This window comes from Oncorhynchus mykiss, chromosome 30 (assembly GCF_013265735.2).
Source record: "Oncorhynchus mykiss isolate Arlee chromosome 30, USDA_OmykA_1.1, whole genome shotgun sequence".
In the NCBI taxonomy this organism is placed as follows: domain Eukaryota; kingdom Metazoa; phylum Chordata; class Actinopteri; order Salmoniformes; family Salmonidae; genus Oncorhynchus; species Oncorhynchus mykiss.
This window is the reverse complement of record NC_050570.1, coordinates 45,674,955-45,702,698: the sequence shown is the minus strand read 5'-3', so window position 1 is coordinate 45,702,698 and position 27,744 is coordinate 45,674,955. Positions and strand designations below refer to the sequence as shown.

Here is a 27,744-nt window from a genome sequence, read left to right as displayed (position 1 = left end):
TTTTGAAATCAGTGGAATTAGACTATGATGGCTAATGAAATGGATTACGTCTCCGGATTACATCTTCAAACTAAGGGCAACAGTGGCATGGCATTTCTGACACAATAATATATACAGGTAAGATAGCTAGCTACATTTTCAGATATTACACGTTTTCTAATTTTGGCAGAAATTGTTTTCATTTCAAGCTAAAGTGTACTGTTAGCTAGCTAACTAAGGTTAGCTGGCTGGCTCCCTAGCTGATGTTATCATTAATTTCCTAGAGCCATTTGCTGTTCTAGTTAGCTAACATTGAACATGGTTGGTTAGCTCCCAGCACTGTGCCATTGTTGGCACTGTTCATTGTTGTTTAACTAGCTAACATTAGCTGGCTGACTCATTAGCTAACATTATGTGATGTGTGTGAACTTACACTTTGTTTACCTAGCTAGATAACGTAAACTCACCCCATTCCATACAAATGCGCGCATCCGCAACATTCAAACGAGGATACGAAGAAAACTAATGGGACTGTAGCGACTGTGTTGACTTCAAAATCGGGGGGGGGGGGGGGGGGGGGGTGAACTAGGTTTCTATTCAAGTGTTGATCGGCATGGGAATGGCTCTACAGTATTGGGGAAAAGCTGAAAAAACGGACCCTCCGTTACATCGGGACGTGTCATGTCGTAACGTACAGCGCGCATAAAGCAACTATTTCTGTCTTACAATCTTTCTCCACCAGGTGTAGCACTACTCTCATCCTTTAAAAACAAGAAATGGACAGTGACGGGGGTAAGGGGGGGATACCTAGTCATTTTTTTGCGTCAACATTGCATGCGATCATCATTCTCAAAGCCGCTGTTTATTTCTAAGATCACTTTAGCACTGCCCTAAAAACCCGATTCAAATTCGACACAAACCTTCAAATAGGTATGTAATGACACATTATATAAACTCTTTATAGTGTTTTATTTATATTTTAGAGGCGATAAGGTGATCAGTTGGACAGATCGAGTGAAAAAAAGGCGTTTTCCCACACATCTCCTCTCCTTCTCACCATCACGCATTAATTTTGCTTCCCCACCCGCCATTTTTAAAAAAGACCCGACGGGGCTCATTGCCTGCTTGAATTATGCAGAAACGGGCATTGTTTAGGTCATGTAATTGATTTTGTTGGAAAGGGGAGAAATTGTGCTTTACAGTGGTATTGACATTACAGTTGATCTGGATGTATTACGTTTTGGGGCGCTAAAATAAGGGAAATTGTACGGACCAAGGCGATGTACGAGTTTACGTTACATTGTTTACCTAGCAAGCTATATGTCTAATGCTAAAGTGTACTGTTAGCTAGCTAATGTTAGCTGGCTGGCTCCCTAGCTGACGTTATTCATCTTTTCCCAGAGCCGTGTGCTGTTCTAGTTAGAGCCTAATGCTAGCTGGCTAACAATGAACATGGTTGGTTAGCTCCCAGCACTATGTTATTGTTGGCACTGTTCATTGTTTAACTATTTAATGTTGGCTGGCTGGCTCGTTAGCTAACGTTACGTGATGTGTGTACAACACCCGTTGAATATGGCCGGTGTCTGCAAGCGCAATGAAATTGTTGCCATTGGTTAGGGTGTTTTCATTCTATCCAGAGGTAAACAAATCATCGTCCAGAGCGTGCGCTTCGAGAGCGAAATTAGATGGGTGGGGCTAAAGCTTAGGGTGAGGGTGTGAACAATGCTGAATGGGTGTAGACAAAGAGCTCTTCACTAGCTAGTAAAACATTCAAAGGCGATTTTCTCAAAAGTGAGTTTACAAGTTGATCAACTATCAAAGCAGAATTACTTTCCTATTGTTCCTCAAATGCAGTGTATGATATACCATTTTGTAGCTCTGAGTCTCTACTTTTATCTAATGTAAAAAACATTATTTTGGCCTCCTGGGTGGAACAGTGGTCTAGGGCATCGCAGTGCTAGCTGTGCCACCAGAGACTCTGGTGACGCCTAGCGTCGTCCGGGTTAGTGAGGGTTTGGCCGGTAGGGATATCCTTGTCTCATCGTGCAATAGCGACTCCTGTGGCGGGCCGGGCGCAGTGCACGCTAACCAGGTTGCCAGGTGCACGGTGTTTCCTCCGACACATTGGTGCGGCTGGCTTCCGGGTTGGATGCACGCTGTGTTAAGAAGCAGTGCGGTTTGGTTGGGTTGTGTTTCGGAGGACGCATGGCTTTCGACCTTCGTCTCTCCCTAGCCCGTACGGGAGTTGTAGCGATGAGACAAGATAGTAACTACTAACAATTGGATACCGCGAAATTGGGGACAAAAGAGGGCAGAATAAATAAAAATGTAAATACATTTTAAAAATGTTGTTTCATAAGACCGAATCCAGGTGGTGTTTAACATATTTCCAAGTCCTATTCTTGAATATCAAGGGGTATAACATGAAAAAAAGTACTTCCCTGAAAACAGTTGGATGGACTCATTCGTGTAGAGTATCTTCTGTTTCCAGAAGGTGTCAAAGTTATCAATACAAGTGACTCAAGCAGAGCTACAGTAGTCTTTTAGCAAGATGTGAAATGCCATCAGTCTGCTAAATCTTTCACATCCACTTCCAACGATCGTACCGGGCCTGAAATTATTGGCTGTTTTTTGGAGTCTTTTAATGCTAAAATCCGTTCTTTAAAATCAATTTTCAAATGTTCCGAGCTAGCCCTCCTGATGTCGTTTGACCACACATGGACTACAACAGTGTCAGCTCCCGGCATCTGTGGTAGAATAGTCGGAAGCAGTCTTATTATATCCTGTACTTGTGCTCCTGGTAGCAGAGAGTTTTTGGCTCACAGTCTGTGAGTCTGTGGGTTTTTGGTTCACAGTCTGGTGAGACTGGGAGCTCCGAGGATCTGAACCTGAGGTAGAAGCCACCGGAGAGGGAGAGAGAGCCGAGGACAAAGACGCAGTTACCTCCGGATCCGATCTTGATTGTGTAACCACCACGGACGATGTCTCCAGAACCTCTGGATCCAGGGCATAAAAGCTGTTTCTGGTCTGTGTCAGTTCCAGGCTCAACATCTCCATGGAGACCTTTGTTGCCAGAGAATGCCTTCTTCGACTTCCACGGTGAGTGATGTACCTCCATGGCTGGTTGGTTGGGTTGAGATCAGCTTCGTTCTCCAGGGAAGGGGGAGACCCCTTCGGGGATGGAACCCTGCCTAGCGGCGAAACTTCCACCAGACCAGAGTGGCGTCCGGCTACTGGGATGGAAGAAAAATAAAAAGTAGGTGGGCGTGGGTTCCCCAGTAGCTTATGTAGGTTTGCTACTTGCTTGCTAGAAGTGGCTACTTTGCTCCTGTAGTCCTCCGTAAGCAAGCAGTTGCTACATTGACATTCAACACCGTCCACATTGTCCTGGATCAAAGCAAAGTAAACACAGCTCCTGCAACGTTGGAAACGTTCAATGGCGGCCTCCATTTGAGTCCACAGAGCCAGCTAGGCTAGCTAGGCTTTTGCATCTCTCCCCTATATGGAATCTTGCAGGATCCCGGGACAGATAGCAGCACTCACAGCAATTTAGCCCAACAGAGCCACAGGATTCAAAATAAAATAAAAAATATATGAAAACACTGTCAGCTTTTAAACCGAGGTGTTTAGTTCAGGTTTCAGCATTCGACAGGTTTCAGTTTTGGTCGTACGACCAACAATACAACTTTCCCGAATTGGATCCTTTGTTTGTACCCCCCAGGGCAATTTCCCTTATCCAGAGTCTGCTCCAAAACATCACAGAAGAGGTATTCGCAGTGGACTTCTAGTCCAATTTAAGGCGTGAACACCATCCACCGCTGAGTATATTATTCGGTAATGTTCAGAGATGCAACAGGTTTTAACCTACCAGTGAAAATAGAGGGCGCCAAATTCAAACCACAGAAATCTCATAATTACAATTCCTAAAACATACGTGTCTTACATCATTTTAAAGCTTTTCTTCGTTGTTAATCCCACCAAAGTGTCCGATTTCAAATATGCTTTTCAGCGAAAGCACTACAAACTATTATGTTAGGTCTCCACCAAACCACAATAAGCACAGCCATTTTCCAGCAAAATTTAGCCTTCACAAAAACCAGAAATAAACATAAAAATGAATCACTAACCTTGAATTATCTTCATCAGATGACACTCATAGGACTTCATGTTACACAATACATGCATGTTTTGTTTGATTAAGTTCATATTTATATTTTAAAAATCCGAGTTTACATTGGCGAGTTAGATTCACTAGTTCCAAAAACTTCAAGTGATTTTGCATAGCCCCATCATTCAACAGAAATACTCATCATAAATGTAGATGATAATACAAGTTATACACATGGAATTATAGATATACCTCTCCTTAATGCAACCGCTGTGTCAGATTTCAAAAAAACTTTACGGAAAAAGAAAAGCATGCAATAATCTGAGACGGCGCTCAAAGTAAAAATACCACAGCTGCAACGATTGCATCAACATAAACAAGAAATTACATGATAAATATTCCCTTACCTTTGATCATCTACATCAGAAAGCACTCCAGGAATCCCAGGTCCACAATAAATGTTTGTTTTGTTCGAAAATGTCCAAATACCTTCTTTTGTTAGGCGTTTGGTCTACTCATCCAAACGTTAATTCTGGTCAGCGTTATATCGGACGAACACTTCAAAAAGTGATATTACCGGTCGAAGAAACATTTCAAACTAAGTACAGAACCAATCATTAGGATGTTTTTAACATTTAGCTTCAATAAAGTTCCAACCGGAGTATTCCTTCTTGTCTACGTGAGCAATGGAACGCAACTGACTACCATGAGGGGAAAGTGCATCACAAAATGGCTGCTTGATGGACATCTGATATATTCTGCTCTCATTCACTCCCACAACAACATAGAAGCCTGATTATAATTTCTATTGATGGTTGACTTCTAGCAGAACTCCTAGGCAGTGCAACATCATTGGGGGATTTCATTGAGGGACTGAATACATACAAGCTCAGATTTCTGACTTCTTGTTTTGATTTCAACTCAGGATTTTGCGGTTACTAGTCCAACACTCTAACCACTAGGCTATCCTGCCACCCCAATGAGTTCTGTTATACTCACAGACATCATTCAAACAGTTTTAGAAACTTCAGAGTGTTTTCTACCCACTAATAATAATATGCAAATATTATTAATATTATATGCAACTATTGAGGAGCAGGCCGTTTGATATGGGCACCTTTCATCCAAGCTACTCAATACTGCTCCTGCAGCCATAAGAAGTTAACAATATGTTTATCTTTCATTTGCTGTATTGGACTTGTTAATGTGTGAAAGTTACATATTTCAAAAAAATATTTTGGAATTTTGCGCGCTGCCTTTTCAGTGGAATGTTCTCGAAGAAAGGTTAAAGCTGGGAGCAAGATTAAAAAACAGCTTCTATCTTAAGGCCATCAGACTGTTAAATAGCCATCACTCGTCGGCTTCCACCCGGTTAAGCAATCCTGCACCTTAGAGGTTGCTGCACTATATACATAGACTTGGAATCACTGGCCACTTTAATAATGCAACACTCGTCACTTTAATAATGTTTACATACTGCTTGACTCATGTCATATGTATATACTGTATTCTATTCTACTGTATTTTAGTCAATGCCACTCCAACATTGCATGATCTAATAGTTATATATTTCTTAATTAGATTATTTTACTTTTAGATGTGTGTTTTGTTGGACTCGTTTTTAGATACTACTGTACTGTTAGATACTACCAGACAAGAATTTTGCCACACCCGCAATAACATTTGCTAAATATGTGTATGTGACCAATACAATTGTATTTGATTTGATAGCAGTGGGTGTAAAGCCATTATACAAAGGTTTTTCCATGAACAGACTATGATCGATAATGTCAAAGCCGCATTGCAGTCTAACAAAACAGCTCCCACAATCTTTTTATAATCAATTTCTCTCAGCCTATTATCAGCCATTTGTGTAAGTGCTGTGCTTGTTGAATGTCCTTCCCTATGAGCGTGCTGAAAGTCTGTTGTCAAATTTTTTACAGTAAAATTGCATTGTATTTGGTCAAATATTTTTTTTCTCCAAACCTGTACTAATGGGTTACAGGCTGATTGGTCAGCTATTTGAGCCATTAAAGGGGTTTTTACTCTTCTTGGGTAGCGGAATTACTTCTGCTTCCCTCCAGGCCTGAGGGAACCCACTTTCTAGTAGGCTTAGATTGAAGATATGGCAAATACAAGTGGCAATATCGTCCGCTATTATCTTCAGTCATTTTCCAAGTTGTCTTACAAGTCTTACAAGCGTCTTACAAGACCCCAATAATTTTTCACCTCTTCCACACTAACTTAAGAGAATTCAAAATTACAAGGCTTGTCTTTTGTAATTTGATCAGTTATACTTGTCAGCATTTGTTGCTAGCATGCCATGCCTAAGTTTTAAAAAAAAATTATTGGAAAGATTAGTAAAGTAAATGGCAATATCAATGTCTGTTGTGATGAGTTTGCCTTTTTTCCCATAACGTCTTTATATAATTTATCTTTGTTTCATACTATAATTTCTTATTTTTATTCCGTTTAGTCACATGATTTCTCAATTTGCAGTATGTTTGCCAATCGGTTGTGCATCCAGACTTATTTTCTATACCTTTTGCCTCATCCCTCTCAACCATAACATTTTTAAATTCCTCATGAATCCACAGGAATTTAACAGTCATACAGTAATTTTCTTAATGGGTGCATGCTTATTAGTAACTGGAATAAGCTATTTCATAAATGTGTTAAGTGCAGCATCTGGTTGCTCCTCATTACACACCACATACCATAAAATATTCTTTACATCGTCAACATAGGAATCACTACAAAACTTCTTGTATGACCTCTTATAAGCTATATTAGGCCCAGCCTTTAAAACTTTGGTTTTCCTACTATATTGTGACCATTACATCCAATGTTGTTGGGTACTGCTTTAAATGTCTGCAGCATTAGTAAAGATGTGACCAACACATGTTTATGATTTCATTCCCATGCTGATTGTAACTACCCTGGTATGTTGACTGATAACCTGAAACAGGTTGCATGCACTGGTTACAGTTTGAAGCTTTTTCCTGAGTGGACAACTTGATAAAAGCCAGTTAATATTTAAATCACCCAAAAAATATAACTCTGTTGATATCACATACATTATCAAGCATTTCACACATATTATCCAGATACTGACTGTTAGCACTTGGTGGTCTATAGCAGCTTCCCATAAGAATGGGCTTTAGGTGAATCTGTCATGTATTGTCATATTATGTCTTCTTCCTGTTCTTTCTCTTCACTCCGTCTCCCTCTGCTGGTCGTATTAGGTTACCTTCTCTCCCTCTCCTTCCCCCAGCTGCTCCTCATCTTCTCTAACTACCTCGTTCACCCTTTTCCCACCTGTTCCCTTTTTTCCCTCTGATTAGGTCTCTATTTCTCTCTCTGTTCCTGCTTCTGTCTTTGTCAGATTCTCGTTTGAGTTTCTCATGCCAGAACCAAACTATCGTCTTGTTTGCTTCAACCTTGTCCTGTCCTGTCGGAATATGCCTGTTCATCTGAGGCTACGTGTGATCAGGTACCTCTGTCCTCTACAACCCAGCTATTCTCCTCTGCTGCTAGAAGGGGACTCTAACCCAGCTATTCTCCTCTGCTGCTAGAAGGGGAACTCGTCTGTGATATTCAGAAGGACTTTATGTTTCATTTGTCGCCCTCTCTGCGGGTTGTTTATTTTGCCATCGTAGTGGATTTGAAGAGGATCTATGTCTTACCTGTGTTTTGACATTAAAGGACTCTGTTTTTGGGTCCTCACTCACGTGCACAACAGAAGAATCTGACCAAGAATGGACCCAGCGACTTCGGATCCTCTCCACTCAGCCGTCGAGATCCAGGGAGCGATGCTAGGCAGACACGAGCAGGAATTGTCTGCTGCTCGACATGCCGTTGAGACCCTGGCCGCCCAAGTCTCCAACCTCACAGAACAGATTCACCATCTCCGCCTCGATCCACCGGCCACTTCCAGGGCTTTCGAATCTCCGGAGCCCAGAATCAATAACCCGCCGTGTTACTCTGGGGAGCCCACTGAATGCCGCTCGTTCCTCACCCAGTGTGATATTGTGTTTTCTCTCCAGCCCAACACTTACTCCAGGAGCACAGCTCGTATCGCCTACGTCATATCTCTCCTTACTGGACGGGCTCGTGAGTGGGGCACGGCAATCTGGGAGGCGAGGGCTGAGTGTACTAACCAGTATCAGGACTTTAAGGAGGAGATGATACGGGTTTTTGATCGTTCTGTTTTTGGAGAGGAAGCTTCCAGGGTCCTGTCTTCCCTATGTCAAGGTAATCGATCCATAACAGATTACTCTATTGAGTTTCGCACTCTTGCTGCCTCCAGTGACTGGAACGAGCCGGCTTTGCTCGCTCGTTTTCTGGAGGGTCTCCGCGCGGAGGTAAAGGATGAGATTCTCTCCCGGGAGGTTCCTTCCAGCGTGGATTCCTTGATTGAACTCGCTATTCGCATAGAGCGACGGGTTGATCTTCGTCACCGAGCTCGTGGAAAGGAGCTCGCGTTCTCCGTTGCCCCCCTCTCCGCATCACTACCATCTTCCTCCGCCGGCTCGGGTGCTGAGCCTATGCAGCTGGGGGGTATCCGCATCTCGACTAAGGAGAGGGAACGGAGAATCACCAACCGCCTCTGTCTCTATTGCTGTTCCGCTGGTCATTTTGTCACTTCATGTCCAGTAAAAGCCAGAGCTCATCAGTAAGCGGAGGGCTACTGGTGAGCGCTGCTACTCTGGTCTCTCCTTCAAGATCCTGCACTACCTTGTCGGTCCATCTACGCTGGACCGGTTCGTCAGCTTCCTGCAGTGCCTTGATAGACTCTGGGGCGGAGGGCTGTTTTATGGACGAGACCTGGGCTCGGGAACATGACATTCCTCTCAGACAGTTAAGGGAGCCCACGGCCTTGTTCGCTTTGGATGGTAGTCCTCTCCCCAGGATTCAGCGTGAGACGCTACCTTTAACCCTCACTGTCTCTGGTAATCATAGTGAAACCCTTTCTTTTTTAATTTTTCGTTCACCTTTTACACCTGTTGTTTTGGGCCATCCCTGGCTAGTTTGTCATAATCCTTCTATTAATTGGTCTAGTAATTCTATCCTCTCCTGGAACGTCTCTTGTCATGTGAAATGTTTAATGTCTGCTATCCCTCCTGTTTCCTCTGTCTCTTCTTCACAGGAGGAGCCTGGTGATTTGACAGGGGTGCCGGAGGAATATCACGATCTGCGCACGGTGTTCAGTCTGTCCAGGGCCACCTCTCTTCCTCCACACCGGTCATATGATTGTAGTATTGATCTCCTTCCGGGAACCACTCCCCCCCGGGGTAGACTATACTCTCTGTCGGCTCCCGAACGTATGGCTCTCGAAGATTATTTGTCTGTAGCTCTTGACGCCGGTACCATAGTCCCCTCCTCCTCTCCCGCCGGAGCAGGGTTTTTTTTTGTTAAGAAGAAGGACGGGTCCCTGCGCCCCTGCATAGATTATCGAGGGCTGAATGACATAACAGTGAAGAATCGTTATCCGCTTCCTCTTATGTCTTCAGCCTTCGAGATCCTGCAGGGAGCCAGGTTTTTCACTAAGTTGGACCTTCGTAACGCTTACCATCTCGTGCGCATCAGGGAGGGGGAGGAGTGGAAGACGGCGTTTAACACTCCGTTAGGGCACTTTGAATACCGGGTTCTTCCTTTCGGCCTCGTTAACGCTCCAGCTGTCTTTCAGGCATTAGTCAATGACGTCCTGAGAGACATGCTGAACATCTTTGTTTTCGTTTACCTTGAAGATATCCTGATTTTTTTCACCGTCACTCCAGATTCATGTTCAGCACGTTCGACGTGTCCTCCAGCGCCTTTTAGAGAATTGTCTTTTTGTGAAGGCTGAGAAGTGCACTTTTCATGCCTCCTCCGTCACATTTCTCGGTTCTGTTATTTCCGCTGAAGGCATTAAGATGGATCCCGCTAAGGTCCAAGCTGTCATTGATTGGCCCGTCCCTAAGTCACGCGTCGAGCTGCAGCGCTTTCTCGGCTTCGCGAATTTCGATCGTCGTTTCATCCGTAATTTCGGTCAGGTGGCAGCTCCTCTCACAGCCCTTACTTCTGTCAAGACGTGCTTTAAGTGGTCCGTTTCCGCCCAGGGAGCTTTTGATCTCCTCAAGAATCGTTTTACATCCGCACCTATCCTTGTTACACCTGACGTCTCTAGACAGTTCATTGTCGAGGTTGACGCGTCAGAGGTGGGCGTGGGAGCCATTCTTTCTCAGCGCTCCCTCTCTGACGACAAGGTTCACCCTTGCGCGTATTTTTCTCATCGCCTGTCGCCGTCGGAACGTAACTATGATGTGGGAAACCGCGAACTGCTCGCCATCCGCTTAGCCCTAGGCGAATGGCGACAGTGGTTGGAGGGGGCGACCGTTCCTTTTGTCGTTTGGACTGACCATAGGAACCTTGAGTACATCCGTTCTGCCAAACGACTTAATGCGCGTCAGGCTCGTTGGGCGCTGTTTTTCGCTCGTTTCGAGTTCGTGATTTCTTATCGTCCGGGCTCTAAGAACACCAAGCCTGATGCTTTATCTCGTCTCTTCAGTTCTTCAGTAGCCTCCACTGACCCCGAGGGGATTCTCCCTGAGGGGCGTGTTGTCGGGTTGACTGTCTGGGGAATTGAGAGGCAGGTAAAGCAAGCACTCACTCACACTCCGTCGCCGCGCGCTTGTCCTAGGAACCTTCTTTTCGTTCCCGTTCCTACTCGTCTGGCTGTTCTTCAGTGGGCTCACTCTGCCAAGTTAGCCGGCCACCCCGGCGTTCGGGGTACGCTTGCTTCCATTCGCCAGCGTTTTTGGTGGCCCACCCGGGAGCATGACACGCGTCGTTTCGTGGCTGCTTGTTCGGTCTGCGCGCAGATTAAGTCCGGTAACTCCCCTCCTGCCGGCCGTCTCAGACCGCTTCCCATTCCCTCTCGACCGTGGTCTCACATCGCCTTAGATTTTATCACCGGACTGCCTTCGTCAGCGGGGAAGACTGTTATTCTTACGGTTGTCGATAGGTTCTCTAAGGCGGCTCATTTTATTCCCTTTGCTAAGCTCCCTTCTGCTAAAGAAACGGCACAAATCATCATCGAGAATGTTTTCAGAATTCATGGCCTTCCGTCAGACGTCGTTTCGGACAGGGGTCCGCAATTCACGTCTCAATTTTGGAGGGAGTTTTGCCGTTTGATTGGGGCTTCCGTCAGTCTCTCTTCCGGCTTTCACCCCCAGTCTAACGGTCAAGCAGAACGGGCCAATCAGACTATTGGTCGCATCTTACGCAGTCTTTCTTTTCGTAACCCTGCGTCTTGGTCAGAACAGCTCCCCTGGGCAGAATACGCCCACAACTCGCTTCCTTCGTCTGCGACCGGGCTATCTCCTTTTCAGAGTAGCCTCGGGTACCAGCCTCCGCTGTTCTCGTCTCAGTTCGCCGAGTCCAGCGTCCCCTCCACTCAGGCTTTTGTCCAACGTTGCGAGCGCACCTGGAAGAGGGTCAGGTCTGCACTTTGCCGTTATAGGGCGCAGACTGTGAGAGCCGCTAATAAGCGTAGAACTAAGAGTCCTAGATATTGTCGCGGTCAGAGAGTTTGGCTCTCCACTCAGAACCTTCCCCTTAAGACAGCTTCTCGCAAGTTGACCCCGCGGTTCATTGGTCCGTTCCGTATTTCTCAGATCATTAATCCTGTCGCAGTGCGACTTCTTCTTCCGCGATATCTTCGTCGCGTCCACCCGGTCTTCCATGTCTCCTGTGTTAAGCCCGTTCTTCGCGCCCCCGCTCGTCTCCCCCCCCCCCCCCCCCCCCCATCCTTGTCGAGGGCGCACCTATCTACAGGGTCCGTAAGATTTTGGACATGCGTCCTCGGGGCCGTGGTCATCAGTACCTAGTGGATTGGGAGGGGTACGGTCCTGAGGAAAGGAGTTGGGTTCCCTCTCGGGACGTGCTGGACCGTTCGCTGATCGATGATTTCCTCCGTTGCCACCAGGTTTCCTCCTCGAGTGCGCCAGGAGGCGCTCGGTGAGTGGGGGGGTACTGTCATGTATTGTCATATTATGTCTTGTTCCTGTTCTTTCTCTTCACTCCGTCTCCCTCTGCTGGTCGTATTAGGTTACCTTCTCTCCCTCTCCTTCCCCCAGCTGCTCCTCATCTTCTCTAACTACCTCGTTCACCCTTTTCCCACCTGTTCCCTTTTTTCCCTCTGATTAGGTCTCTATTTCTCTCTCTGTTCCTGCTTCTGTCTTTGTCAGATTCTCGTTTGAGTTTCACATGCCAGAACCAAACTATCGTCTTGTTTGCTTCAACCTTGTCCTGTCCTGTCGGAATCTGCCTGTTCATCTGAGGCTACGTGTGATCAGGTACCTCTGTCCTCTACAACCCAGCTATTCTCCTCTGCTGCTAGAAGGGGACTCTAACCCAGCTATTCTCCTCTGCTGCTAGAAGGGGAACTCGTCTGTGATATTCAGAAGGACTTTGTTTCATTTGTCGCCCTCTCTGCGGGTTGTTTATTTTGCCATCGTAGTGGATTTGAAGAGGATCTATGTCTTACCTGTGTTTTGACATTAAAGGACTCTGTTTTTGTTAAACCGCTTTTGGGTCCTCACTCACGTGCACAACAGAATCAGATGAACCTGTAGCCATATTACTGCAACAGTGCTTAACATGAGATCCTCTCTAAGCTTTACAGGAATGTGATTCTGAATATAAACAGCAACACCTCCACCATTGGCATAAGTTTTTTTCTGTTCATTTTATAACCATGTATTGCTGCCACTGTATCAAAGGTATTATCTAGGTGAGTTTCAGAGAATATGAATATGAATGCCGTCTTATAAGCAAGTTAATGATTTCATGAACTTCTTAGGCTACATATGTTAATAAGGGCTATTTTTTCACATTTTTCTGGGGTTCGTGATTGTTTTCAATGCTTAGCAGAAATAGACATGCTCATGTTATTTATGTTTGAGCTGATAGTGCAGGGTGAGCTGCACACAATGGATTTCCTACTAGGGCAACTGTGTCAATGCTAACAGTTTAACTCTGGTTCATGTTACTGCATACAATAGCTGTAGGCTTAACAGAGGCATTCAGGGCCGTTAGAGGGACATAATTATGTTACTTACATTGTGTCTGCCAACGCCCCTGGGATAATGTACATTTGCTGCAGCTTTATGATAACTCAGAGACACAATGGTAGGGATTAACTGAGCTGGGCTTGGGTCACTGAGTCCAGGAGTAAATATGATTCAGATGGACTTCATCATTTCTACAGGAAATGTAGAAAGTTTCCAGAAGGTGTCAAAGTTATCTATAGAGCTACAGCACTATTTTAGCCAGGTGTGTAATGCCAGTATTCAGCTGAATCTTTCACACCCGCTACCCTATGATGGTACCGGACCTGAATAATTTGGCGCTTTTTCAGTTCGTTAAAATACATTTTGAGAATTTCCGAGCTAGCCCTCCTAATGTCATTTGACCCCACATGGAATACGACAGCGTCAGCTCCCGGCAACTGTTGTAGAAATGTCGAAAGCAGCCTTGTAATGTCCTGTACTCATAATCCAGGATAGCACAGAGTTTTTGCCCTGGGAACTATGATTTATTTTTACCATAAAACTGGCAATGACGACAGCTGGTGCAATAGCTGAGGAGGAACGTCTGTTCTTTCGCCTCAACTGATTTCGCAAACCCCTCGAGGACCGAAGGGCCCGATGGACCGGAGCCAGCTGTAGTATCCATTGTGGATGATGAATGGACTGGAGTCTCAGACAGCCTCACAGTGGATCTGAACCCGAGGTAGAAGCCACCGGAGAGGGAGACCAGACAGAGGCGCAGGTACCTCTGGATCCGATCTCGAATTGGAAGCCCCCAGGGAAGAAGGTGCCGAAACCTCTGGATGCAGGGCGGCGAAGCTGTTTCTAGTCTGTGTCCGGTCCAGGCTTAACATCTCCAAGAAGGCCCCCGTTGCCAGAGGACCCTGCTTTCGAGTTCCACTGCAAGTGTTATATCTCCATGGCTGGTTGGTAGGATTGAGAACAGGAAAATCCACCAAGTCATCCAGGAGCATCCCACCAACTCCATTCTCCAGGGAAGGGGGAGACCCTTTCTGAGAGGGATCGCTGCAGAGTACCAGCCATTCAGCTGTGGGGAGCAGACACTTCCACCAGGCTAGAGCGGTGTCCGGCTATTGGGGTAGAAGAGAAAGAAAAAGTAGGCAGGTGTGGATTCCCCAGCTACCTGTTTGCTAAGAGTACCTACTTCACCCCTGTAGTCCTCTGCAAGCAAACAGTTGCAGTTTACATCATGTGAAATCCATTTGACATTGTGTAGAACCAGTTTTGAATAATGTATACATGTTGGTTAGGCATTTTTACTCCTCAATGATTCCCAGTGAATCACTAGATGTCCACCATCTCCCCTCTCCCCAGGTGAAGAAAGTAAACCTATCCAAGGACGAGTCCCTGACTATCCTTGGCTATGGCGGGACGGGACCAGAACTCTTAGCCAATGAGACCCTGATGCGTGAGGGTCAGGTGATTCGAAGCTCAACCAATCAGGTGCAGATTTACTACCGCAGTCTCCGGCAGACTGATCATGGTGTGTTCAGCCTACACTATCAAGGTAAATTCAGAGTGGCGTCTTTTCTTTTTCCAAGAAAACATGTTTGAGTCAATACAATGGTTTTATAAGGGTGCTGTCCACAACAAGGAGGGGAAGCACACCAAACTTGAGGTGATTATTTTAGTTTAATAAAAATAAAAAAGTGAAACGACTACTCAAATTTCGCATGAATACATTATCAAGATGTATCACATCCGGCCGTGTTTTAGAGTCCCAGGTTTGGTCAGGGTAGGCCGTTATTGTAAATAAGGATTTGTTCTTAGCTGACTTGCCGAGTTAAAATAAAGGTTAAATATATATTTTGTAATAAAATAAGTTATTCCACCCCAGTGAGCGCTTTGAGTGTGATGGTTTGTTCACATGTCATCCTGCCTTGTTTTGTACAATTGATCTGTAGCACTCTCTCTTTCTTCTATCTTTCTCACTCCCTTAATCTGTCCTACATGCAACAGCCTTCCTCCTCTCCTGCATGTTCCCTCTTTCTCCTGATGGAGGGGGTGTGACAGTAACGGACATCCACCCCGGAGGCCATGCCCACTTCCACTGTGACCCTGGCTTCCAGGTCAGGGGCCACGAGGTAGCCACCTGCTTGAACATGACTCAACCCCATTGGAGCTCTCCTGAACCTCAGTGTGTGGGTTAGTGTTCGCTATCTTCTGACTGTAGAATCTTTGACCATGTCAATAGGATACAATAATTGTCTGGCCTGCACAGAAAATGTGTTTCCTGAAACGCACAATGCAACTTTGTTTTGGCCAGTATGGGTACTGTGAGCTCATTGGAAATTGTTTTTCCACAGAAGGCCCCACATCTCACACAGTTGAGGGAAGTTTCTGTGGCTGGCCCCAACGCTAGTGTCCACACACAGTGTACATAACTGATGACACTTGTTCTTCCCAACTGTTAGCTGTGTCATGTGGAGGGTGGATCCGAAACGCGACCGTGGGTAGAATCTTCTCGCCGCCTCCTCCATCTACGAGTAACCATAGCAACGGCAATAATCTGAGCTGCCATTGGCTACTGGAGGCCAAGGAGGGACACAGGCTTCACCTCCACTTTGAGAGGGTTGCGCTGGACGAGGACAATGATAAGTAAGTTAAGATGTTAAAGGGGCAATCTGCAATTGCTACATCCATTGTTTTACTTTTAAATTATATATATATACCCTTTGATCCTTAAGGAATGTAACTTATAAATGCCTCATGAGCTTAGTTCAACTGTCTTACCCCATCATTACCCAAAATATAACCTTGTTTTTACTTCTATCTAATTGTAAACAAACACTGTATAAAGTCCAAACATGTTCAAGTCATATGGATGGTCAGTCTATGAATTTGAGAGTGGTTACATGTCTCCAGCCCCATCCCTCAGCTATTTACCAAATCAGTGGTGTGGTAAAAGCTGAGTTATTGTTCAAACTGCAGATTCAGCTGCTCAATTCCACATGAATAATGTAAAACCGATCTTAGTACAATTCTATTTTCTAACCCAGTACTGTGTATTGGTTGGATAATAACTTACTTCTCATGGACTTTGAAAAAGTGAAGTTGCAAAAGTACAGCAATAATTTGGCTGCATTGTATTGTGAGTTCAGCATAGACCATCATAGGCTGATCCAGTATAAATGCTGGTTTTGCTGGTGACCAGCCTTCACTGTGTTTTTGCTGGTGACCTGCCTTCGCTGTGTTTTGGACACTAGTATTAGTTTTCACTCTGTTTGTCATAACCTAACAGACAACTAGTCAAAGCTCAAACCAAGTTTTTACCCGACTTGTCTAGTTAAATAAAGGTTACATTTAAAAAACAACTGGCGGCAACCGCAGCACAGTCAATAGGAGGTAAACAGTGGCTGGTGCGGAAAATAGTTAACTTGTTATGCAAGTATTGCACAGAAAACCTTCACCAGTCGAGCAATTCATTTTTACAATAATCTTCATTTTAATTAGACTTTACAAACAACAAGAGGGCTTAATTGGAGTCTATTTCTTCGGAGCCTAGACCAATATGAAATAAATTAACTGGCTGAGGTAGGCTATGCAGCCTAATAGAAGTAGTATTTTTTTTTTATTAGGCCTACTTACAATTGCAACTGGTCAAAAAATGTAGCATCCTACATAAAACATTAATTTAAAGAAAAAAAGTCTGCACGTTCGAACTAAAACGATGTAACTAATAATGAAAAGTGCACATTTGTAAATCCCAAACTCTAAAAGTAATTGGAAAGGTAGGTACAAATTATGTGTGACATTGTGGTTACAATAAAGAATGTAAACAAGATGCTGTGTTTATTTACAGTAGCGATGGACAATTGGAGGCATTTTGAAAACACTTGTTTTTCACAAATATAGTAGTACTGTAGGAGGTGTAGCCCATAATGCAAATGTTTCCTATTAGCCCGGCTACTGTTGTGAAAATCCCTCAACTTGCAATGTATTCGATGCTTCGATGCTTATGTATTCTAAAGTGTTACATTTCTTACTCAAAACAGCAGTAACGAGCAGCCTGGTGACCTATAGGCTGGAGAGGGAGCACACGTGACAGTCAGACTGCACAAAGTGCCTAATAAACAAATGCAGGTGTCTTATATCTTCACAATGCTTTAAATGCTTTATTATCCAAATGTTTAACTTGTTATGGCTGCAATGCCGGTAACGGGATCGATATGACAACTACCAGTGAAAATAGAGGGCTCCAAATTCAAACCACAGATATCTCATAATTACAATTCCTAAAACATACATGTGTCTCATATCATTTTAAAGTTAATCTTGTTGTTAATCCCACCAAAGTGTCCGATTTCAAATAGGCTTTTCAGCGAAGCACTACAAGTGATTATGTTAGGTCTCCACCAAACCACAATAAGCACAGCCATTTTCCAGCAAAATATAGCATTCACAAAAAGCAGAAATAGAGATAAAATGAATCACTAACCTTGAATTATCTTCATCAGATGACACTCATAGGACTTCATATTACACAATACATGTAAGTTTTGTTTGATAAAGTTAATATTTAAATAAAAAAATCTGAGTTTACATTGGCGTATTAGATTCACTAGTTCCAAAAACATCAAGTGATTTTGCATAGCCACATCGTTTCAACAGAAATACTCATCATAAATGTAGATGATAATACAAGTTATACACATGGAATTATAGATAAACCTCTCCTCAATGCAACTGCTGTGTCAGATTTCAAAAAAAGTTTATGGAAAAAACAACACATGCAATAATCTGAGACGGCGCTCAGAACAGAAGCCAAATTAGCCGCCATGTTGGAGTCAACAGAAACCAGAAAATACATGATAAATGTTTCCTTACCTTTGATGAACTTCATCAGAATTCAGTCCTAGGAATCCCAGGTCCACAATAAATGCTTGATTTGTTCGAAAATGTCCGTTATTTATGTCCAATTAGCTACTTTGGTTCGCGCGTTTGGTAAACAATTCCAAAATCCACTATAACGTGACGAAATGTCCAAAAGTTCCGTAACAGTCAGTAGAAACATGTCAAACGATGTACTGAATCAATCTTTAGAATGTTTTTTACATATATCTTGAATAACGTTCCAACCGGAGAATTAGAATGACTTCAGATGACCGGTGGAACGCAGGTCCTTCACCTGTGAACGTGCATGGTGAAAGAATGGTCAACTCGTGGCACTGGTGACTATTTCCTGTCTCATTCGACTCCCCTTCACATTAGAGTCATCAGACAAAGTTCTATTGACTGCTGATTTCTAATGGAAGGCGTAGGAAGTGAAAACTCATCCATTTCTCGCTGTCATTTCAATGAGAGCTTGTTTGAAAATCTGCCACCCCCAGAAATTATACAAACAGGAAGTGGAATTTCTCAGGTTTTTGCCTGCAATATGAGTTCTATTATACTCACAGACATAATTCAAACCGTTTTAGAAACTGCAGAGTGTTTTCTATCCAATACTAATAATAATATGCATATATTAGCATCTGGGACAGAGTAGGTTCAATCTGGGCAGGCTATTCATCCAAAAGTGAAAATGCTGCCCCATATCCCAAAAAGGTTAAGGAGAAGTCTTGTGTCACTGGCAGCTTTCAGCTGTGCTTCCCTTTGCAGTCTGTAATAGTTTGCAAGCCCTTCCACATCCGACTAGCTTTGGAGCCGCTGTAGTACGATTCGGTGTAGTTTGATTCGATCTTAATCCTGTATTGACGCTTTGCCTGTTTGATGGTTCGTCGGAGGGAATAGCAGGATTTCTTATATGCTTCCGGATTAAAGACCCGCTCCTTGAAAGTGGCAGCTCTACCCTTTAGCTCAATGCAAATGTTTTCTGTAATCTATGGCTTCTGGTTGGGGTATGTAAATACAGTCACTGTGGGGATGATGTCCTCGATGCACTTATTGATAAAACCAGTGGCTGATGTGGTGTACTCCTCAACGCCATCGGAAGAATCCCGGAACATATTCCAGTCTGTGCTAAACTACAGGACTGCTTTGTTAGCATCTGCTTCATCTGACCACTTTTTTAAAGACCGAGTCAATGGTGATTCCTGCTTTAATTGTTGCTTGTAAGCAGGAATCGGGAGTATAGGTTTTCGCCTGCCATATGAGTTCTGTTATACTCACAGACATCATTCAAACAGTTTTAGAAACGTCAGAGTGTTTTCTATCCAATACTAATAATAATATGCATATATTAGCATCTGGGACAGAGTAGGTTCACTCTGGGCAGGCTATTCATCCAAAAGTGAAAATGCTGCCCCATATCCCAAAAAGGTTAAGGAGAAGTCTATCTTTAAATCGGACACGATGGGTAGATTAACAAGATGTTTATCTTTCATTTGCTGTATTGGACTTGTTAATGTGTGAAAGTTACATATGTCTAAAATGTTGAATTTCGCCTTTTCAGCGGAATATTGTCGATGTGTTCCGCTAGCGGAACCCCTGCGCTAGAAAGGTAAACAAAGCTTCCAGGACTTCTTTATCAGTGAATTCCCGAAAAGAAAACTCCTGACCAGCATTTTTAGTATCATTCGATAGATTTTCACCATCTACATCCAAACTACTCTATTCAAGAGCTGGCTTTGAAATACATTCAAATATTAAGCCTGCAGATATAAAATGGTGATTAAATTAATTAATTATATCAATTTTGTCAGTAATAGGGCCAGAATCTAAATTATTTAATTTGGGGAGAGAAGAGGAGACACAACCCTTCAGTGATTTAACAGCTTTCCAGAATTTTGCTGGGTTCCCTGTACATTCAGATAGTGTATAACATAATAATCTGATTTAGCTTTTTTAACTAGTTTTACACACAGATTTCTCAATCGCCTAAAATACTGCCAGTCTGGGCCGGAGTCTGTGAGTCTAGCTTTGGCCCAGGCAGCATCTCTGTTGTGCATGACTTCAGATAGCTCTGGACTGAACCAAGGGCAAGACCGATTTTTAATTCTCCATTTTTAAAGGGAGCATGTTTATCTACAATACAATTGAAAACATTTGTGAAGGGGTTCAGAGCCACCTCTGGGTCAGGTATAGATGCAATACAATCAAAATCCCAAAAATAAAGGTCACAAAAAAAGGCTTGTTAATTTAAATGTTTTAAATTCCTCTTGTTGATAAAGAGGATTGGAACGAGGCATCCGTATATCCCTGACACATATAATGGGACAGTGGTCACTAATATCCTAAGCAAATACCCCACTCCCAGCACATTTCTCTGGAGTTTTTGTAAATATGAGGTCAATCAAATTCGATTTCGTAGGGTCCTTTAAGTTTTGTACTAATCTAATTTTGACTGCTGATTACAAAGCCCACTTGTCCAAAGTTGTTTAAACAGTCAGCATCCTGCGTTCCCCATGCAAGATTAAAATCTCTGGCGATCAACACCTCTGGGGTAGTAAAAATGGTAATTAAATCAGTAAGTTTGTTTAGTCCACACTTCCTGGCAGAGGGTGGACGATAGATTCTTATAACTGTTATTTTTGACTTTGAACCCAACTGAAGACTTAAAGCCAACAATTAAAATAGTTTAGGACTGGAGGTAGCCATTAACCTTTCTGATCTCCCCATCCCGGATCCGGGATCGTGAATGACTCAAGCTCATTACCATAACGCAACGTTAACTATTCATGAAAATCGCAAATGAAATGAAATAAATATGCTAGCTCTCAAGCTTAGCCTTTTGTTAACAACACTGTCATCTCAGATTTTCAAAATATGCTTCTAAACCATTGCAAAACAAGCATTTGTGCAACAGTATTGATGGCTAACGTAGCATTTAGCGTAGCATTTAGCATTAGCATTCAGCTGGCAACATTTACACAAAAAAACAGAAAAGCATTCAAATAAAATCATTTACCTTTGAAGAACTTCAGATGTTTTCAATGAGGAGACTCTCAGATAGCAAATGTTCAGTTTTTCCTGAAAGATTATTTGTTTAGGACAAATCGCTCCGTTTTCTGCGTCACGTTTAGCTATGAAAAAACCCCTGTATCCAGGATTGTGTAAATCTATCAGCAAGCTCATTAGCATAACACAACGTTAACTATTCATGAAAATCGCAAATGAAATGAAATAAAAATGCCATCTCTCAAGCTTAGCCTTTTGTAAACAACACTGTCATCTCAGATTTTCAAAATACGCTTCTCAACCATAGGAAAACAATAATTTGTGTAAAAGTAGCTAGCTAGCGTAGCATTTAGCGTTAGCATTAGCGTTAGCATCCAGCAAGCAACATTTCAACAAAAACATAAAATCCTTAAAATAAAATCATTTACCTTTGAAGAACTTCGGATGTTTTCAATGAGGAGACTCTCAGTTAGATAGCAAATGCTCAGTTTTTTCCAAAAAGATTCTTTGTGTATTAGAAATAGCTCCATTTTGTACATCACATTTGGCTACAAAAAAACCCAGAAAATTCAGTCCTCAAAACGCGAACTTTTTTCCAAATTAACTCCATAATATCGACTGAAAACATGGCAAACGTGGTTTAGAATCAATCCTCAAGGTGTTTTTCACATATCTCTTCGATGATATATCGTTCGTGGAAGCATGGTTTCTCCTCTCAATCAAATGGAAAAATACTTGCAGCTGGCTTTGCGCACCAATTTCGACGCAGGACACCAGGCGGACACTTGGAAAATGTAGTCTCTTATGGTCAATCTTCCAATGATATGCCTACAAATGCGTCACAATGCTGCCGACATCTTGGGGAAACGGCAGAAGGTCTAAGCTTATTCCTGTCGCATTCACAGCCATATAAGGAGACATTAGAAAACAGAGCTTCAGAAATTCTGCTCATTTCCTGTTTGACGTTTCATCTTGGTTTCGCCTGTAGAATGAGTTCTGGGGCACTTACAGACAATATCTTTGCAGATTCTGAAACTTCAGAGTGTTTTCTTTCAAAAACTGTCAAGAATATGCATAGTCGAGCATCTTTTCGTGACAAAATATCGCGCTTAAAACGGGAACGTTTTTTATCCAAAAATGAAATAGCGCCCCTAGAGATCCAACAGAGACACAGAAAGAATATGCCTTGTGTAAATAGCAACACCACCACCTTTGACTTTCTTATCAGCCCTAAACACATTGTAACCATCCATAGAAACCTCAGTGCAGGGTTTTATCAGTTAACCAGGTCTCAGATACAATACAAATATCAGGGTCTGCCTGAGAGGCCCAGATCTTGACATGATCCACTTTAGGTAATAAACTATGAATATTAAGATGTAAAAATGTCAAACCTTTTCTGCATTAAAATCATACAGAGTTTCAATACAAGTCAGATTACTTTGAGATTTCAGAACAACAGGAGACTCAAAGATTGGATTAAACCAATTTTTTATTTTTTTTATTTTTTAGAGGGTGGATCAGATTAATATTGCGGAAAGAATGTTGCTTCCAATGTAATTGTCTGCATCATTTCCAATCCCCCATATTTTTGGGGAAAATATATATATATCCATACACGCATGCATACTGTCTACACATATATACATACACATACCTATATAGACATACATACTTTTTTAAAGAATATACCTTTATTATTATTCCACGCAAACCCTTCCACGGATCTCCCAAATGGAGCAAACTGATAAACACTTCTGCTTCTACCTTCAATCCATACATTTTATACACATTCTACAGACACAGTCTACTTTACAATAGTTCTCTCTTGTTTGTTCTTAGTCCTTCCTCTATTTCTGATGTCCATCCAGTTTGATTTCTATTTGTAACTATGCTATTTCACAAAAGTTCCGAACCTATATACATTTTACAGATCCCGTATGCTTTACATTGTTTATCTTGTTATTAGTCCCACCCTTCAGCTCCATTCAACCCCTCCCATCTGTCTCTCAACATCATCCATTTCGGATTTCTACTTGTCATACATTTTTCAACTGTGCTGTGATGCTTCACAAAGGAATTGAACCTTCCTATTCTCATAGCTTCTACAGATTGTAAATTAAAAATAAAACTATGGCTTTTCAAACCACCCAGTATTGCTATCTGTAGTGTTAGTTCTAGGCAAATGTTGCAATTCTTCAGCCATTCCTGGACCTGTGACCAAAAATGAGCTACATGTGGACAATACCAAAATAAATTATCTAATGACTCTGCCTCCTCACAGCAGAATCTGCAGAGCTGGAAAGATTGTATCCCCCATATTTATAACATTCTATTAGTTGCAAGAATTTTGTATAGTAATTTATAAATTATATATGAATGGATCATTCAGAGATCCTCACTGAACTTCTGGAGAGATTTCGCTGCACTGAGAGTAAAGGGGCTGAATAATTTTGCACGCCCAATTTTTCAGTTTTTGATTTGTTAAAAAAGTTTGAAATATCCAATAAATGTCGTTCCACTTCATGATTGTGTCCCACTTGTTGTTGATTCTTCACAAAAAAATACAGTTTTATATCTTTATGTTTGAAGCCTGAAATGTGGCAAAAGGTCGCAAAGATCAAGGGGGCCGAATACTTTCGCAAGGCACTGTATATGCCAATTATGTGATGATCCGACTGCATTATGTCCCGTATCAACACTTTTTAAACTTTTGGTGCCAGAGAGAATGGTATATGAAAGTAGTCAAGGCGACTAGCTTGATTAAGCCTCCGCCATGTATATCTCACTAGGTCAGTGTATTTAAGTCTCCATATATCCACTAATTGCAATATATCCATGACATTCATGATTTCCTTAAGTGCCTGAGGGTGATAGTTTGTAGTTTGTAGTGTGATTTCCTTTCCAGTCCATAGAGGTATTTAAGACCGTATTAAAATCTCCCACCATAATAATAGAGTCTAGTGTTGCTTGTAGAGTTGATAGATTCTTATATATATTTTAAAAGAAGCTTGGATCATCATTATTCGGACCGTATAGGTTAATAAGCCATATCTGTTTATTGTCCAGTAATCCATCTACCCTGAGGATCTGTTTGGACAATTTGCACATTTGGATCGAAATTATTGTTAATTAAAACCATCACATCTTTTGAATTTCTTTGCCCATGGGAGAAATATATTTCGCCCCCCCCCCAGTTCTTTTTCCACAAAACTTCATCTAAAACTGTTGAATGTGTTTCCTGTAAACAATATATATTATATTCCTTCTCTTTTAGCCAGGTAAATACTGATTGTATTTTCTTATTATCTGCTAGGCCATTACAATTGTAACTGGTTATATTTATTTCACCACCTATCATAATGAGACACAACTTTCAATTATTTTTATCAAAATATATGTTTGTAAACGTACCATTAAAAACTCATCCCGAGTTGGTTTGTCATCCCAATGCCCGGGAAACCACCCTCGACCTACTGTATCCCATAACCCATAACCGACTGGGATACATCCTTTGAAAAGAGCACACAGTGCCATTTACCGAATTGAAGTAGATTAACTGCCAAATGCATTTCCATCGTCCTCACCTCGATTTGTGTTATATATATAGCTGTGGATCATCCTCTATTGTCCCTAACATCTTTTACTTCTTCGCAACAGTTGTGGGATACACACATACACCCACACACACTCAACCAATACCCCCACACAACTCACTAACTCAACAATTTCACCACCCCAGAGCCTAACTCAAGATAGTTCTTGATTTACAAATGTACCTGCAGTTGCAGCTGCACGAGAAAGCTTGCAAGACCGCACAAAAAAATAGGCAAAAATTAAGAGATTTTATTTACCATTGTCACATCCTAGATGATGGAGGTCAAATGTACACCTTTTCCCTGAAACACCCACAATACGGTCACCCGTATTGACCATATTCCCAAGCATCTCCATGCAGTCCAACTTTAATTCTGTGCCACTAGGGTCACAATAATATACCCCCTCTCTGAATGTTCGAGTGTGACCCCCTCCCCATGGGTTACTGCAGCTAGTGTTGCCAGCACTGCCACTGCCTGGGTGGGGGCAACCCACCGTAATCCCCACCAGCTAGGTACAAGGTCATCAAGGTTCTCATTAGCAGCTTTGAGAATTTCCTTGTGTAGTATGCTCTCCCTTTAGGGGGCTTTGGCTTTGCAGGACCAACCCTGCCAAGCAGGCTCAGAATATTGAGGGGCAGTGCTGCTCTTGGTCTCTGACCATCATTTGGCTGCATACAGACCACTTACAGCATGCACATAAAACAGTTAGGGACTTCTCCTGAGTCTCTAGGTCATTCAGGTGGGTGTCTAGGGTATAGGGTCATGGACCGTACCATTAAAATAGGATCATAAATAAATAATTGGATATCATTTATTTTTAAAATATAGTTCCCCATGATAGGACAATAACAAATCAAATGTATCTTCTATTTTAAAACTGTTCCACCACGATAGGACAAGAAATAAATAAGATGTATAATTCATTATAAAAGTATATCCATCATCTGAACAACATTGAAGCCCTCTCATACCCCGGCCCACACTAATACATTGGCTCTGGGATATGCAACCATTTCATTACTCACTCACTCAACTTACAAACATAACAAATCAAAATAAACATACACCACGCCATCCACACATACTGTGCTTTCTGTTTACTTAGTTTTTATCTTCACTATGTTGAATTAGTGCTTGTGTGTTCAATTAGTTATATGTGAAGATATATAGAAAAGCTACATTTTTTATTGTATTGTTACAATCCATAACCGGGCTAGAATTGTGTTTATTTTCCTCATCTATGAGAACTTTGCAGTTAAAAAAAAAACATGGAGTAGTCTTTGTGTCTCTGAACAACTGGTTATCAATATATAGTTTATCAACGACGAGAGCTACTCGTTTAGCTTTTAATCTATTTTCTTTGAAAATTGGATACAGAACTTTGCGCCGTTCTGCAATTTTCTTTGGAAACTGATAATTCATGCAAATTTTGGTCCCAGCAAGTCTTTTACCCAGGCTTTTAACCATTATTTTATCTTTAAATGAAGCAAATTTGGCAACGATTGGGCGGTCATACCTTTGGCCTCTCTGTCCGAAGCCTTCAACTCTTTTATATCCTTACTAACTAATTCAAGTTTCGACCTTTACCATTCCCGGTGGTGACATTATTAAATCGTCTGTGTCTGTGGAAGAGTCACGTTTCCGTTTTGAAATCGGTTCCCCTGTCTTACTCTCCGTCATGTTTGGGTGTTGCTTGTTTTCGTAAAATATTTGTTGATAAATGTCTCTAGTCTTAAGATTTGTTTTGTGTTATTATCCAGGTTGAAGGTTATCACCCACCAGATTATGTAGTACTAATATTTGTCTAACTTGCCAATATTGAATATTACGTTTTATCTTGAGGTGTCCTACATAACTTTGTTCAGTCCGCCATTACCTTTACGTCCGCCATGCCCCTGAAACAGCTAAAAACTATCGGCTATCTCCCTCAAACCAGTGGGCTGGTTTGAATAAGCAGCAGGTGTTGGATCAATATCCACCCTTATACCTATTAGGGGAAAAAAAACAAAGTAGGAATAGCAATTACATTTCTCCGGTTAGCACCATTTGGCATGTCATCACTTTCAGATACAACATGTGGAACTCTCAAAGAGACCAAAGTGGAGATGGTATAAACTGACTAACATGTTATGCTAATATTGTCCTCATATCAATTTAGTTGGCCAATAACCTTTCCAATGTTTGATGATAACACCTGGGAGCCATTTTCACCCAGGTGAATTCCGTCTTCCACAAAGTAGCCAGGCCTATTCCAGAAGGACATGCCCAAGTCCTTGGTCAGACATATTAACCACTGGTGAAGAGACCGAAGATGGCCAAACACTCACAACGGCGAGATGGAATTGGGCCTGAGACAATTATATGTCCTGCTAATTTCTGAGCATTCTCCAAGAGATGTAAGAAATTGTCTCTTAGCTTTACAGATTTCACACACATAATATCATTAGACCCAATATGGAACACAACAGTTTGAGCAGGAATCTGTTTCTTGATGGTGGGCATGATTTCTAATAAATCCAATATCTTAGCTCCAGGAAAACAAAGTGTATGGTTATTTCAGACTTCCACTCATGCTTCCCATAATAATAGTTGATGGCTGTTGTCCATTTAGAGCCGGAGCCCTCAGGCCAAACCCTAGCCCCATCAGGGGCTTCTCTAACTCGCCCCCCACAAATGATAGGAATAGTACACTACAGTGAAGCAGTACCTACCTTATTCCCCGGCGATCCCATGAAAATGTTGGCCGATACCAAAGGAACCTCCGACGCTTCATGAGAAGATGCAGCTGTTATCATTAACTTCTAGTGTAGCAAGTATTTCAAGCTAGAATCCAATACTGGTAACCAGCATATCAAGTCATATCATGCTGGCTTGCAAAGTGATGTTTAATTCACAGTAGAATCCAGCCAGGGTGGGGATATCCAACAATTGGAACTTTTCTTCACCCCCAATCTGCATTCAGAAGGACTGCCAGGATTGAAAAGAAGATTGAATGAGACTACCTAAACCATCTAAACTTCAGTTATGAGTGCAAGAAGTCAATCTAACATATTGGATTAGTTTAGAAAAAGGTATGTTATTTATCTTTGTGTAAAATAAGATGAATTAATCAAATGCAAAAACA

General features: G+C 42.2%; 1 protein-coding gene across 4 annotated transcripts in view; it reads left to right on the top strand.

Moving 5' to 3' along the window:
- The window catches only part of LOC110521927 (seizure protein 6 homolog), an 86,774-nt gene that overhangs the window by 19,919 nt on the left and 39,111 nt on the right, over positions 1-27,744 (top strand). For all 4 annotated transcript variants that reach the window (XM_021599901.2, XM_036968850.1, XM_021599900.2 and 1 more), the window contains exons 6-8: positions 14,497-14,689; positions 15,142-15,327; positions 15,597-15,780. In XM_021599901.2, the coding sequence (XP_021455576.1) occupies positions 14,497-14,689; positions 15,142-15,327; positions 15,597-15,780 (563 nt within the window). The remainder of the gene's footprint in view (positions 1-14,496; positions 14,690-15,141; positions 15,328-15,596; positions 15,781-27,744) is intronic.